General features: G+C 43.4%; 1 protein-coding gene across 4 annotated transcripts in view; it reads right to left on the bottom strand.

Moving 5' to 3' along the window:
- Positions 1-15,550, bottom strand: part of IQSEC2 (IQ motif and Sec7 domain ArfGEF 2) — a 158,299-nt gene that overhangs the window by 73,505 nt on the left and 69,244 nt on the right. The window contains exon 1 of one of the 4 annotated variants that reach the window (XM_083357124.1): positions 14,769-14,994. The exons of the other annotated variants lie outside the window; for them this stretch is intronic. Coding sequence (XP_083213250.1) covers positions 14,769-14,782 — 14 coding nt within the window. The 5' untranslated portion in view covers positions 14,783-14,994. Of the gene's footprint in view, positions 1-14,768; positions 14,995-15,550 lie in introns of those variants that run through there. 4 annotated transcript variants of the gene reach the window in all.

The following is a 15,550-nucleotide window of genomic DNA, read 5'->3' as shown; positions in this document are numbered from 1 at the left end:
CAGTCTCCATACTGCACAGGCCTGCAAAATCCTCTGAAGATTTGGGATCCGGGATTCCTAGCTCGCACCCAGTCTGCGATTGCTGGAACAGTATGCCTGATTAAGTGGAGAACTGTTGCCTCCAGGTGCTTCCTGGGGAGATGGAGAATAGGTCCTAGAGCCCAAGGAAGGAAGGGTGCTGAAGGGTTATAGTCCTGCAGGCTAGAGGCTGGTGTACTGTTTGGGCAGAGTGCCATAGGGAACAAGCAATTGAAGCTGCTTCCAGAGAGTTCCTTTTTGGTAGATTTCAATGTTCTTTTGGGCAGCATCCTGAAAGCAAGGAAGGCTGACGACAGAGCAGCAAAAGGCAGGAAAAGTGCATGTAAGGGGACCCCTAAGGGCCAGTGCAAGATCTGCAGATAGGTGGGAAGGGAAAAGATTGTTGTTCGGAGACACACTTATCCTCCCATCCTCAATGGGGTGGGGATGGCAACAAAGCAAGAATGGAAGGGGTAAGATTTAAGGCTTATGCGTCTGCATAGAAATATATGTAAACTGATTAGAGCAAGAGACTAAAGGAGTTATTAGGCAGAGCCTGTTCCAAAGACCAAGGGCCATTCCATACATTATGCGGCAGGGGAAAAAACAGGTTTGTCACCCTGTGTAAACTCAGCACAGAGCTGCAACCCTTCCCAGATCTCTGATACGTTTGCCTGTCCAATGCATGTAGCCATCAAAGAATTTGCTCTTTGCAATTTTAAATGCACACCAGAGAAACATAATGTGTGAAGGGTCCTAGGAAAGGCTGACAAAGCATGCAAGCAATGAAACAGAGATGTACTCTAAAGGATGCAGTGGTGAGTCAAGACTTGACCTTCTTCACAAGTAAATCAGGAAACACTTCCTTGAGTATAAATATGGCCAGGATTGGGCCTTGAACTTGTTCTCTTTGTAAACAATTAATTTCCAGCAATATTTTTAACCAAAACAAATATTCATTAGGAAACTGGTTAGGTTTTATGTATGCCTTCAAAACTGAAAAAAAACCAGTAAAAGTCCACTCAAGATGTAGTTCCAGACTGATATGTCAAATGAAATTCTAACCAGGCTTGACTTGAATTTGGCCTTGCTACTATCTAGTTGTTTCCAAACCAGCCATAGTCCCTCAGGATAGGGAGTGCGCCTATGGATTATTATCCCATGAACCTATGGATTGGCTTGGAAACGCAATTCCTGAGAACATGTGGAGCACCCTTTCTTGCTATTGAGTCAATAAGGCCTCTCTTCACAAGTGGGTATGGTAGGCAGCTTTTTATCATGGCCTCCACTCATTGCCCTTAAAGACAGCATTTTCTCCCATAAAGTCTAAAGCTTCATTAACTTGGGTGTTTGTTTTTTTCCTCTCCCACTTGGCTGCCATTAGTGGGAGCGCACTGGCAGCCTAACATTTTTGAATTTATGAAGTGGGCCTCAAGCATAACTTCAGGAAGGGTTAAGCCCAAGCATGTGTTTCTTTTCAAGCAAATCAAAAACAACTCAAAGAGAAATGGCAGAAGCAAGCCTGAGCTAAAATAAGAGATGAAAAGTCAGAGGTTAAAGTTGAAGCGCGAAGGAAGGTTAAGCACGAGGAGCAGGATTTTGCACAACATAGGGGCTACCACATCTGGGCTATAAATGCAGGATGACCACTAGACAGATGGAAAGAGACACAGGAAATTTTCTCTCTGCTGCCATGTCACAGAAGTCTGGATTTTTGCAATCCAGGCATGCTAGCCTTAGTTTAATTTCAACATCATTTTTTGACTGGCAGCTGCCAAGAGTTGGATAGAAGATAGGAAGCTGTATAAATGTTTTAAATAAAAAAATAAAATAAACAGGCTTGTTGCTCCATTTATACTAGCAAGATTCCTATGCTTTGAACAAGCAGCCTGATGTGAAAACTGGATTCATATACTGCACTAAGTCATGGCTTTTTAAACCATGGTCTGTGACTATGGAGATTCTGAGTCATCCAGGTCATGGTTGACTGCTTTTTCATGAGGCAACTGGACTTTCTTATTTTTCTTTGAAGACGTTTCACTTCTCAACCAAGAAGCTTCTTTAGTTCCCCACCATCCAGTCAGAGCTGAAGAAGCTTCTTGGATGAGAAGCGAAACATCTTCAAAGTAAAACAAGAAAGTCCAGTCGCCTCATGAAAAAAGCACCTTTGGGACATGGTCTGTGGCTTAAGCAATACTTTTTAAAAAAAAAAAATACAATTTCATCATAGCTTTTCATTCTTAAAATTCCAGAGCAGACAGCCTGCTATGCAATAAAATGTGCTTTTTTCCACCAGTGTGTTTGTGTTCACCCAACGTGATAAGCCAAATCCAAACAATCACTTTCTGTGTTAGTGCAGTGTATGAAAGCTTACATCAGAAGCTTTTTTCGTGACATGGAAACAAAGTGATAGGAAAAGCAAAACATCGCCTGATTCAGTTGTGTATCTGGGTATCAGACAGCTATGAAGAAAAGAGTCGGGCCAGTAAACAGTCAGCAAATTTAAGAATATAAAAAATACAAAACAAACGATCTGTAAATGCACAGCCCAGAGGAGGAGCCTGGAAAATTGTGTTCGAAGTGGCTCTAAATTAAACGTTAAAGCAAAAAAAAAAAGGGGGGGCAGGAAATATGTGAAAATAGTCTTCAAATAAATAAACTTTGTCGCTTCTATTGGCCTTCCTATGACTATCAAAGAAAGAAACAAGGAACATTTTCTTTCATACTCCTAAGGTAAAGGTAAAGGTTCCCCCGCACATGCGTGCTAGTCGTTTCCAACTCTAGGGGCCGGTGCTCATCTCCGTTTCAAAGCCGAAGAGGCAGCGCTTGTCCGAGGACGTCTCCGTGGTCATGTGGCCGGCATGACTAGACGCCAAGGCGCACGGAACGCTGTTACCTTCCCACCGGAGTGGTCCCTATTTTTCTACTCGCATTTTTTACATGCTTTCGAACTGCTAGGTTGGCAGGAGCTGGGACGAGTAACAGGTGCTCAACTCTGTTACGCGGCACTTGGGATTCGACCCGCCAAACTGCCGACCTTCTGATCGACAAGCTCAGCGTCCTAACCCACTGAGCCACCGCGTCCCTTTTCATACTCCTATGAGAGAGTAATTTTAAAAAGCTTTCTCTTAATTTTCCTGCATGCCTGGTTTAACAGAAAAAACAGGAGCAAAGGAAAAGGAAAAAAAAAAGCTGGGGGGGGGAAGAACCCGCTGGTATCCCAGCAGCCAAAACTGTGGAGCAAGGCCAAGAGACAGGAGCTGCCTAAGGCACGGGATGAGACCAATGCATACAGTAGGAGCTTGCAGGCTGAAAAGCTGGGTGAAGACAACTGACTGATGTTCACTCTTGCTTGACCTATGCAGGAGGAGGCAAGGGGTGTCTTTGGAACGGTCTCTGAGCCTATTCCAAGGAGCCAAGGGGGTGAAGCTGGTGTGGTGAAGTTTCAGGGCCCAAGTTAGAAGTGCAAGGCATGGAAAGGGGATAGCTGTGCCCCCTCCAGGTTACCTAGAGGAGGGGCTGCTGCATTCAGAGGCAGGGCAACAAAATTGGTGGACGTCCTCAGCCTCGTCATCATCCCTAGAAAGTGGGGAAGGGACAGACAAACAGACAGAGATGGATTAACACCCCAAGGACACACCCACCGTGATTAGGGGCAGGGACAATGGAGTGATGGTTGAAATGGGAGATGGAGATGTAATGAAGCTGCAAGAAGGAGCAGGGAGAGTGTGCAAGGGGACTTGACACTTTTGACTTTTCAATGTCTTCTACACACAAACACTTTTGGGGTCGCCAAACCATAATCCACGGAACCTCTTTTAGATCTTCAGCTTAGCAAACCTCCCCTAAAGCTACAGAAACAGATACTTATTCCCAGCTTCGTAACCACTTTTTCTCACTTTTGCTGCAAAGGAACCGGACGTACTGTTTTGCTTGACTACAAAGAGGCTACTCAGACTAGAGTAGGAGGATCCATAAAGGATCTCACGGTGGAAGAAATTGAAATAGTTCTGTACAACCAAACTAAGGGATATGAGGTAAGATGGCAAGGAAAAACGGCCTTGCTCTGGTTCTGTTCCTCCAGGAACAGCTCAGATTTGCAATTAAAGAGATCAACAGAGGAAGCTTTCCACGCATAGAAATAAGCATATATTTTTAAAAAAAAAACACAAACAAACAAACTGGTAATGCCTGAACATGTGCAGCTGTTACAAAGGTATCCTAGAATATGTGACAATTTTAAACTAACAAGGTCTTAAACTGCCAAGCCGTTGTCTATAAATCTACCCAGTCCCTTGTGTACCAAAAGAGGTATATACAGTTCGTCCCTCTTTATCTTCATCCTGCAAAAATGATCAGGGGTTCAAAACACAGCTGCTAGTGAAGCAGAAAGGGAAAGAGGACTGGGGGAGAAACCCATTTCATTGTTTAGCAATTCCGATCCAAGTTACCATTTGGGTATTTTATTCTACAATATAACCCACTGTAACTTTGCCCAATACACCCGAGTTTGCTTTCTTCTTCTTTTCTTTCTTTCTTTTTTTTTTTTGCATTCATCTTTTAACTGTTAACATACATGGAAACATAACACCTTATTTATGTGCCAGATCATTACTTCAGTTAGCACTGAGGTCTCCCGAATTGGGCTGTAGTATTTAATATTTTTTAACTATTATATATTGTATTTTATTGTATTGCCCTGTACACCGCCCTGAGTCCTTCGGGAGAAGGGCGGTATAAAAATTAAATTATTATTATTATTATTATTATTATTATTATTATTATTATTATTATTATTATTATTATTATTATTATTATTATTATTATTATTATTATTATTATTATTATTATTATCCAGAGCACAGACAGTAAGCACACTCAGTAGGATTATTTCTGAATTTCTGTGAACCTTTTTCCCCCCCTGCTTAACACAGCAGCAATTTTGCTGCAGTTCTTGTAGCCTGTGTGTGAGTCCACTTTCGCTTGAGGTTATTGCACTTCTAGAGAGCAGTCCTTAAGATCTTATCTTTAAATTTGCCTTCAGTTATCTGTATTATCTGGGTTTCACCACATTTATATTAGTTTTACTCTGTTTTGTATGCGATCCTGACTCTCTATTGCGCAAAGGAAGCTAAAAATACCGTGACATTATTTACTTTGGGAGGATGTAAAGGAACCTTCCGCTAGGTGGGAATGGAAGGATCTGGTTTGGCACCTGTTACATACCCTTGTCCGGTCAGTTTCAAGAACATAACAGAACCATCTGGCCCTCAGTTCTTTCATAACACAATGGCCACTCACACGTCTTTTCTCCTAGTTATGGCCAAAAGAATACAAATGTTTGCAGATGCCAACAGATCTTGCTTAGTAACTTGAGTAACTGGATAAACCCAAATGCGTCCCCATGTTTTGAATGTGCTACATAGCTGTGAGTTCAAAAGAAAGAAAACTAGAAATAGAGGTGGATGGAACATGGCATGAAATATAAGACTTAGCTACATAAACGTACACAGCCAATCACTCGGGGACTTTGCACGGTTGCCTTGTCCTACCCCTTTACTGTAATTCTTTGAGAGCTGTCAATGCCTAACTTCAGTGGTTCTCAACCTTGCCAACTTTAAGACAGGAGGCTGGCTGCGGAATTCTAGGAGCTGATGTCCACCTGTCTTAAAGTTACCAAGGCTGAGAAGCACTGGCCTACAGAACTCCCACTGGAAACCACCAGTGAGTGAATATCCTCTATAGCAGTGATGGCAAACCTTTTAGAGACCGAGTGCCCAAACTGCAACCCCAAACCCACTTATGTATCATCGGGTGCCGGGTGGGTGTGGCCCTTTGGGTGGGCGTGGCCCTTTGGGTGGGCATGGTCCATTGGGTGGGCGTGGCTGCGGTGGTAACGGCAGACTGGGTGGGACTAAAAAGTTCAATCAATCAATTCCAACTTTGTGAGAACTTTTTTTTCCCCCTGTGAGAAGTTGAAATTGATTGATTGATTGAACCTTTTTTTTTTTTTTTGCACACAGTGGCAGAGGCCTAAAGCGAAAAGGTTTTATAAAACCCAGCTGAAGGCCTGGGACTGGGGTGACGGCACACATGCCCACAGAGAGGGCTCTGCGTGCCACCTGTGGCACCCGTGCCATAGGTTTGCCACCCCGGCTCTATAGGGATAAGTATAAAAAGGTAGAGGTTTCTTGCCCTGAAGAGGTACTCCTTCAAATAATGTCTCCTTTTCACTCACTTCAGGAAATCTGTCTGTCTCTCTCAAATTTTACATTGATTCTATACAGACATTCAGGATGCCATACGTATATTACACAGACATTATGCAGCCTGCATATAGACATTTGCTACTCACCGCTCTTCGTTTCTTAGGAAGAGAATGCTTGGTTACTAATTGATAAAGGACAGATATGTGGTTTTGGTTTTAGATAAAAAGCGTGAAACACTTCTCCAACTTAAGGTGGAAAGAGAATTAAAAACATTAAGGGTGCTTCACAGAAAGTGAAAAAGCTAAAATATTTGGGTATATATTTATCAGCTAAGTGCACAGAAATACTTATTGGTAAGAATGAGGGTCCTCAAACCCTTCTTTAATTGGGATTAAAGATTCATTTGGGCTGCCTTTTTGACACACGACACTACTGTCATCCTCACTTATCATCTTCAGAAGGAAGCCCAAAGCACTTGTCCTGATAGCTTTCCTACAGATGCCCAATAGTTTTTTTTTTCCTTTCTGCTGCCTTTAATAAGCATCATCTCCAATCATTTTCAGTGACTCTCCTCCAGGGCTTGAGATAAAATGGGGCCTTTTCACCACTGCTCCCTGAAAACCTCTTAACTGGAATCTTTAGGAACTCAACTTGCTCATTTCTTCAAAACAGGTGAAACACCCACTGCACTTTTTGTTTTGGTAGGCCTTTCTTAAATTAACCGAATTCATTTAGCCACTAAATGGCATCCACAAAGTGGATGCTTCTGTATTGCTTTATTGCCACCTGGATTGGGTAGGCTGGCCGCTTGTTCCCCTCTGGGAAGCTGCACTTGTGAAAGGGCAATCTGCTCCTCTCTAGAACTGTCTTGTGACCCAAGAGAAAGGAAGGAATGAACTCTTACATAGAAAATGAGCTCCACGTTTGAAAATGCAGTTAAGCTAAGTGCTTTTTGAAACGGTCAAGCATTGTTTGTGGAAGCAGAAAGAACAGTACAATTGCCTTTTGCTCAAAGAAATTCCAGTCCTCTCTTTTCACATCAGGGTACAGACACACACGTACAAATGGGCTTTTTTGGAGTGGGGAAAGAAGTAACAAAAGGACTGACTTTTCCAAGCCACACTATCGTATATATGGAACATGAGCAGGGCATTTACAGATTAAAAAAATAGCAATTCTGTCTACTGTAAGAGTAGTTAGAAAGGCTTCTGCTGAAGTTATGCCACCTTCTCCTGATCATCCGTGCCATGTGTCATTCTGTCACTGGTTATCTTTCACTATAAGACCGCATTGCTCACAATGGCTAAACTGCATGAATATATTTCAACCTAAGCTTTGGTGGATGGTTATTTATTATTATTATTTATTTATTATTTATTAAATTTTTATACCGCCCTTCTCCTGAAGGACTCAGGGCGGTGTACAGGGCAATAAATATCAAAATGTAAATACAAAAGTTAAAAAAGAGATTAAAAAGAATTAAATAATTATGCCCAAGAATACAATACAAAAAGTGTGTTAAAACTTATTTAAAACCAATGGGAATTGAGTAGTACAGGTAGTCCTCTTTCAGGGACCGTTGGCAGTTACAGTGGTGATGGAAAAAGCAAATTTACAACTAATCCTTGTATTTATTTATTACCTTTGCAGGTTTGTAAAGGAAAGCTGAAATACGACCATAAGTAAATAAGCAAACAAGCAAGCAGAGGGACAGTTTGACTTGGTGACTGCTTCGCTTAACAACCAAGTTGTCAATCCCAGCTGGGGTTGCTAAACAAGGACAACTTGTATGGAAGCCTCAATCAATCAATCCATGTGTGAAGCAGTCAGTAGGCCAGTCTGCAGCATAGATGGAGGTGTGTAAGACAAGGCCTACTAACCTAAACACAGCCTACCAGCTACATCTTGTGCCATGTGCCATGTGTTCAGCAACCTCGTTTTTGCCTCTCTCAGACAGATAGAAGGACTTTCTTTCATGCCTCTGGTGGGTTCTTCTTTATAACTAGAACGTGCATGAATTCGGATGGGCCACAGATCATGGGAATGCATCAACAAACCTTCTATCACAATCATTCACGCATGCTACATTCCTGGGCCACTTGGGATATTCATTTTCTAGTACATGTGTTATTTCTGGTTAGGCACCATATTTTTAAAAGCCATAAAACTAACAGAAGACATGTTGGAAATAAAAAAAAAGATCAGCAATCAGAAAAACTGAACAGTCATGAAAGTGTGCTGCAGAAGTAACAAAATCTTATGGCCTTTGAAAGACTCACTTACTTTGCTTTATTTATTATGGCATGAGCTTTTGCAGGTTGGTGTCTAGCTTATTAAACACATTTAATAAGTTAGGAGTCCAACAACATTCCAGAATAATATTCTAAATATGTAATAAATATTCTAAAAAGTTAGAATAATATTCCAAGAATTTGACGAAATGGTCCAAAGCTCATTTCATAGTAAACCCGTTAGTGTCACAAGAAAAGCTATGCCGGTTTTACAAACAAACTTAAGAAGTAATGGTCCACATCTCTAAGGACTATTACTGCATAGAAAAGTAGGAACAAGTTTTAAATATACACATAAATGCACACATATAAGCACACTTGCATGCCAAGAAAAAGAGAAAAAATAAACAAAATTAGCAACTCCTCCATGCTGAAATTCAGTGTCAAAATGCACTTCTTGATACAGATATTCTTGTCATTTAATGGTCCCTTAATCATGCTGCCATAGTCCCTATCTGAGACACTTGATGTATATTCTTACAAGCCTCACAAGCCTCCTGTGTTCATATCCACAATTTCTGCCTGAGCCCCCTGAACAGAAAACCGCAGGGTCTCAGAAACTTACACTAAAATTATTTTTCTTGCCTAACCTAGGCTGAAGGGAGTAGAATGGGGAGAATGAAGTAGCTTTTGATGAAATGTAATTGAAATCAAACATATGGGACAGCAGGAATTGGGGAAGACTGAGCTGTGACAGGGGTTAGGTATAAAAATGGTGTGATCATGGAGAAAATGAAATCCAGAATTCCCTTATGCTGGGGAAAAGCCTCCTCTTTTCATCAAGCTGGCATCAGAGTTGGCAGCTACGGCCAAGGGAATGCCCACAGCAGAGCCCTGCCTCTATAGTTCCAGCTACTGTTATTGCCTGCCTTGAAAGAATAAACAACAGCTTCTCCTTTGGTTGCCCATCCCCTTTGGAAGGTTCACAGATTGGGCCGAGAAAACAGCTGCAAGAAAATAGACAGCAATAGTGAAAAAATAGGAAAGAAGGCAACTTTCTGAAAAAATATCCCATCCAGGGCTCACCTAAATGTGGCCTGGCTGAGGTCCCTACCCAAAGCTGTCGTGGTAACTCCAGAATCCCGGTGGCCATGGGATTCTGGAATCCTGACTTGGGGATCAGAACGGCTTGCCAGGAGTGAGGAAGATCCCAGAAAGGCCAAGCTTTTCAGTGCTGTAAGTCTCCTTCCCACCTAGGGCTCCGGGTTGTGAATGGTGGAAATGGTAGATCAACACATCTCCTCTGCAAGAAGGCCCTTTCCCCTCCACCCCAGCACTGCCTCAAAAACCTTCTAAGGGATGCTGGATTTGTGGATCGGGTGGCATGTCAAGATATGACAATGGCTTTGAGTGAGGACGTGGGTGGGTGGGTGGGTGGGGATTCTCAGTGGCTTACCTGCAGCCTGTGTGCCTGGCAGGGGAAGCTAGTTGCGAGTGGAGAAGCGACTGAGCAGAGCAGCAGTACTGGTGCAGAGTGGGACACGTGGACGACCTACAGAAGGCAGCAGAGACGGAGCAACAGAGAGAGACAGGAAAAAGAGAGAAAGATAAGAGGGGTGGATGGAAGGAGGGGGAATAAAGGGGGGAGTTTGATATATAGGAAGATAGATGAAAGGTGCATGCCGAAATGGGGGGGAAGAAAGAAAGGGAAGGAAAAGAGAAGAAAAAAAACCACAGTCAAGAAAAAGAAGGACAGCACTAAACGAACAGAAAAAAAAACATAGCAACGCCCCCAAGCCAAACAAAGAGACTCAGCCACACACACCAGGCCAGGGAAGAGAGGAAGAAAGGAAGAGAGAGAGAGAGAGAAAACAGACAGCGGCAGTTCCCAGGGATAAGGATGTGAGGCCCAAAATGCCACAGGAGCTAGGAGCAGAAAGGAGGTACAAGGGCACCCCAGACCAGCACACAACCATGAGCGGCCTAATGCGAGGGAGCAAGAAAGCATTAGGAGTCAAGGACATGAAGAGGCATAACAGTGAGCCACTGGCTGAGAGACAGCCTAAAGCATGGACCACTTTCAATAAGGGAGTTACGCATTCCATAGGAAGAGTCAAGAAATTGGGTAAGAAGTACCAGAGGTTGGACATACTTTTTTTTGTTTTGTTTTTTTTTAAAAAAAAAAACAGCGTACGGGGGAGGGGGAGCTTGAATGACAAGGTGACCTAGAGATCCTCTGTCAGCCTGCTACACAAATTTATTAATTTATTTATTTGTTTGTTTGTTTTATATACCGCCCTTCTCCCGGAGGACTCAGGGCGGTGTACAGAGCAATAAAGTAAGAATACAATAAAGCAATAAAGTGAGAAAATTTTAAAACCCAAATCCATCAGGCCAGGCCTGCTTGTTGGAATAGATAAGTTTTTAGATCACGCCGGAAGGAGCGAAGGTCGGGGGCCATCCGGATTTCAGCTGGTAAGCGGTTCCAGAGGATTGGCGCACCCACCGAGAATGCTCTCCCCCTGGGGGTCACCAGCTGGCATTCTCTGACCAGTGGCACCCTGAGGAGGCCCTCTCTGTGGGAGCGCACTGGGCGGAGGGATGTTGACGCTGGCAGTAGGTGCTCCCATAGGTAATCCGGACCCACGCCATGTAGGGCTTTGTATGTCATCACTAGCACCTTGAATTTCACCCGGAAGGCAACTGGAAGCCAGTGCAGCAAACAGCATAGTCTGCAACAGAGGGAACCTCCTGGCCCCTCCCTGTGATTCTGCCTTCCCAGCTCAATGACTATTTGACCCACAATACCCTCCCTTCTTCCCAGAAAGGTACAGGATGCTTCTTATTTTGAAGACTCAAGATGGGGACACGGACTGGGGCATCCAATGGAAAAAGGAAAGCATGTAACGTGCAGCTAAAGACTCGGGATTTACTCTCATGGCTATACAAGGTTAAAAGAAAGGGCCTCCTGAAAAGAAAGCCAAAGAAGAGGGAAACCAGCAACTTTTGGACTAACCCCAAACAATACCACACCCCCTGCAAGTCAAGAGAAATACACTGGGGAGGATTGCAGTCTAGCCCCAGCCAGGCCCCAGAAAGAGAGAGAACGAGGAAGACCACACCACAAAAATCCTAGGATTTTCTCAGCCACGTACTATGAGATAACCGGCATGGGGAAAGGAAAAAACAATGACTTGAGGACCATAAATTTGCAAATCCTCGACCCACCCACAAATGAAGAAACCAGTTTGGAGGAGGGGGAGCAGAGGAGCCAAAAAAAAAGAGGCTAAGGTAAGCCCCATCAAAGGCTCTGCATTCCAGCCTCCAAAGACACAGAAAGCTTCTTCTGCTGTACTTAGCACAGGGATTTCAACAGGGCTCAGGTCCAGAACCTATTTTTAACCATAAAACCTGAGTGGGTGTGTGTATCCTCCGATTTATTAAGATCAAGTGCTGGTTTTTCAATTTCACTTCACTCGCTGTCCCTGCTGCCAAATAAAGAAGCAAACAAATCAATCAATCTTAAAGCGGGTGAGATGGGGAGGAGGTAAATTCCAGATGGGAATGGCACTCATTTGCTATGGATCTAATTCAGTTATGGAACACAGAATGAAAAAGGGCAGCAAATGGCAAAAGCAGAGACAGGAGAGATTCCATGCCGGGTACAGCTTTATTTCCTTCCATATAAGGACTGACTTGTATTCATTGCTGTGGGGAAATCTCATTTGGAGCACTCAAGGCTACCCCACCCTCAGCGCTGTTGAGCGTATATAGGCCCCTGCCTTCCCCTGGCCTATCCTAAGTATTGCACCAGGCAAAAAGGAAAAATAAAAAGTGCCATTGCCATGTGCAGAATGCCTTTGCTTCACTATCGAGTAAACCTTAACATTTCTGGGTACCTTCTACAACAGGAGGCAAAGCTAGCAGGTGGGATGTGTGCACCAAACCCCTGGCTTTTAATTAAAGGACATACACTGGAAAAGTACTACTTTTCTAGATGGGTTCAAGGCTGGGATAGCTATGCTGCCCCAACTGCCATCAGGCTACAAGTCCCATTATTTCTGATCATTAACCAGTGTGTGTGTGTGTGTGTGTGTGTGTGTGTGTGTGTGTGTGTGTGTCAAAAATTCCCTTCTCACCCACTATGGGTAGCATCTGTCTTCCTCAGTCCCGGATCCTCTACCAGAGGCCTGGGAGTTTGAGGGTTCTGTGAATTCTTACCTGCTCCTAGCACTGCACTCTTTTGAGGTTGTTCCTGGGATCTATTGGAGGTCAAGAGCCTTGGTGGAGCAGTGGGCTAATGCCTCCTTAAGTAACACCAGCTGCCTGCAATTAGTGCAGGTTCGAGTCCCACCAGGCTCAAGGTTGACTCATCCTTCCGAGGTAGGTAAAATGAGGACCCAGATTGTTGGGGGCAATTAAGCTGACTTTGTAATAATGCCGCTTGGGGTGTGTGTGAAAGCCCTAATAAGCAGGCATATACATAGAATGAAGGCTACTGCTAAGCTTGTAAGCCGCCCTGAGTCTTCGGAGAAGGGCGGGATATAAATGGAATTAAAATAAATAAAAAAAATTTAAAAAAAAATTCTCCCAGCTGAGGAGTCCCAGTCCCAGTCCCAGGATTATTTTGGCCTTTACTTCCTCTCTAGTTCTTCCTTCAGGCCCTGATACTTCTCCAACTTTTCATAATCCTTCTAACTGATGTTACTGACACTTGGCTCTGCTACGTCTATCACCACCTTATCTATTGCCATGATGTTTGGTTGATTGGGTAGTATTTGCCTGTCTGTCTGGATCTGGAAGTCCCACAGGATCTTATCCCATTTATTCTCCATGGCCTTCTACGGAATCTCCTGCCTGGATTTGAGAAGATCTAGCCCATACGCTATACAGATGTTCCTGTATTCAAAGCCAGCTACTTGATTGTGTTGTTCAATGTATACCATTCCTGCCTGCATCTTACACCCTGTCATTATGTGTTGAACTGTCTCAGAGGCCTCTCTGCATAGTCTGCACTTTGGTCCTATATAAATGTGGTAAAGCCCTGTCTCTATGGATGTGGCACTTAGCACCCATTCTTGTGCTGCCGTGATCAGGGCTTGATCATTATCATAGTCCCTAATTCTCATTTCCAAGAACAACTGAACAGATGCTACTAGTGGAAGCAGGATCTCCAAAACATGGATTTTTATATCATAGCCCTTTGTATGTGACCAAAATATAGGAGCACCCTAGATTCCAGCTGATTCTCTTTTTTTTCTTTCTTTTTCCCCCATTCAACCCACTTTTTGCTACACTCCGTTGTTACTCAAAATATTCTCAAATGGCTCTCTCGCAATTTCTTTTTCCTTCTGACCTCAGATCCCTCTTCCTTTCTACTGCAGGCTCTGCAGACTACAGAGCTGTAAACATGCTCGGCTTCCTGGTTACAACAATGTGCACATATCACTGAATTCACTAATGTGACTTGCTGATGCAATTCATAAAGTGCAGCATGAGAGGGCAAGAATGGGGAAATGAATACTGCGACAGCTTGGTATGAAAATACGGCTCTTAAGAAGATGAAAAGTAAGATGAAGATATATTTCAGTCACACCATTGGAGCCATGGTGTCTCCTGAAAGATGTGACCTGAAACCTAAGAATAATAGGATCACTGAAAAAGCCTTCGTTTCCAATATTAGGCTACTTCCTCATATCCATTTGCCATATTTTGCTCTAACAAGCTTGGGTCATTCGGTAAATCTGACATTCCTTTCAATCTCACATACCTCTATTTCCTCCCCTCCCGGCTTTTTCCCCCACAACGGAAACATTCCTTGCAGGCACAGAGAAGAAACTGACTGGCAACTTCCCGCAGGAATTCTTCACCTTTCCTCCCGCCAAGCCTAGATGACAGCTAACAACTTGCACCTCTGCCTTTGGATCTCTCTAATTCCTTTAGGAATACCTCAAAAGATTAGCAAACAAAAGAGCAAGTTTCCTACTAGTTCAGCATTAACTACTCCAAGTTGGCTGAGCGCATCCACTCATTTAAGGGAAAATACACCTCCCCAGCTGGATCTGACCAAAGTCCCTCTCTAACATAAGACTCAGCCTTCAGCAGGCGCCAGCAAACACCCATCAGCAATTGGCCACTGCTTTACCAATGACTCCTCCCCCACCCCTTCCTTCTGATAGTGGCTCTTCCTGATTGGCAACACTGTACTCTGTAACATTGCCCTGGATCGATCAGCAGCTGCCTTCAAGTTCCTTACGTATCCCACACTACATCCATCCCTAGCAGGAGAAATAGTTAAGGATTCACTCACAGGTCAGACTCCATAACCCTTCTGTGCTTCTTCGTGGGGATCTTCTTCCTGCAAACGTCTTCCTTCTCACACTTGCCCCACCCACTTCTTCAGAGCAAGGGGGGGATCCAAGGGGGATCCAAGGAGCCTAGAAAAGGGGCTCAGGTCATCCCTCTTTGGAGGATGCGTGGAGGCACAGAAACATGCAGGGTGTAACTCTCTTCTCTTCTCTCCCACCCCATCAGCTGATCATGTTAGACAGAAGTAGAGGGCTGGGACAAAGGGACCAGGCAGGGAGTACCTCTGAATTAACATGTTAAATGCTGGCTTTTTTGTTCCTAAATGTTTTGAGACAAGCTATGAACCTGACGAGAGGAAGGATTCTTTCCAGCTTGACAAGGTAGACTAGCATCTCGCTGTTTATCTTTAAATAACTTTAAAATAACATTAAGTGATTTGAGAAAATGGTTCTTCAACATATATGCGCAGCAGTGTGAATAGAAGGCACAGAAAAACTCATGAAACGCAAATGCCAGTGGAAAATAAGTATCAATTAAATAAAAAGGAGGAAAAGAAAGAAAAAAAAGCCACACAGAAAGAGAAATATGGGCACGGAAACAAGTTCCACCATTCCCCACCCAAAGTAGAGTGAAGCCTAATGAAATATAATGCATCTTTCATAAATTAAATAATCCAAAATCTCAGTACTTTCCCCAGCCTATAGCTATTCTTCTTACAGACATTTAGCACCTGAAAAGAAAGACACTTAAATGACCATATGCATATGGATATGCTTACCATTA

This window comes from Vipera ursinii (genome assembly GCF_947247035.1).
Source record: "Vipera ursinii genome assembly, chromosome: 2".
NCBI classification, from domain to species: domain Eukaryota; kingdom Metazoa; phylum Chordata; class Lepidosauria; order Squamata; family Viperidae; genus Vipera; species Vipera ursinii.
The sequence above is the reverse complement of the archived record's forward strand: the minus strand, read 5'-3'. Positions and strand labels throughout refer to the sequence as shown.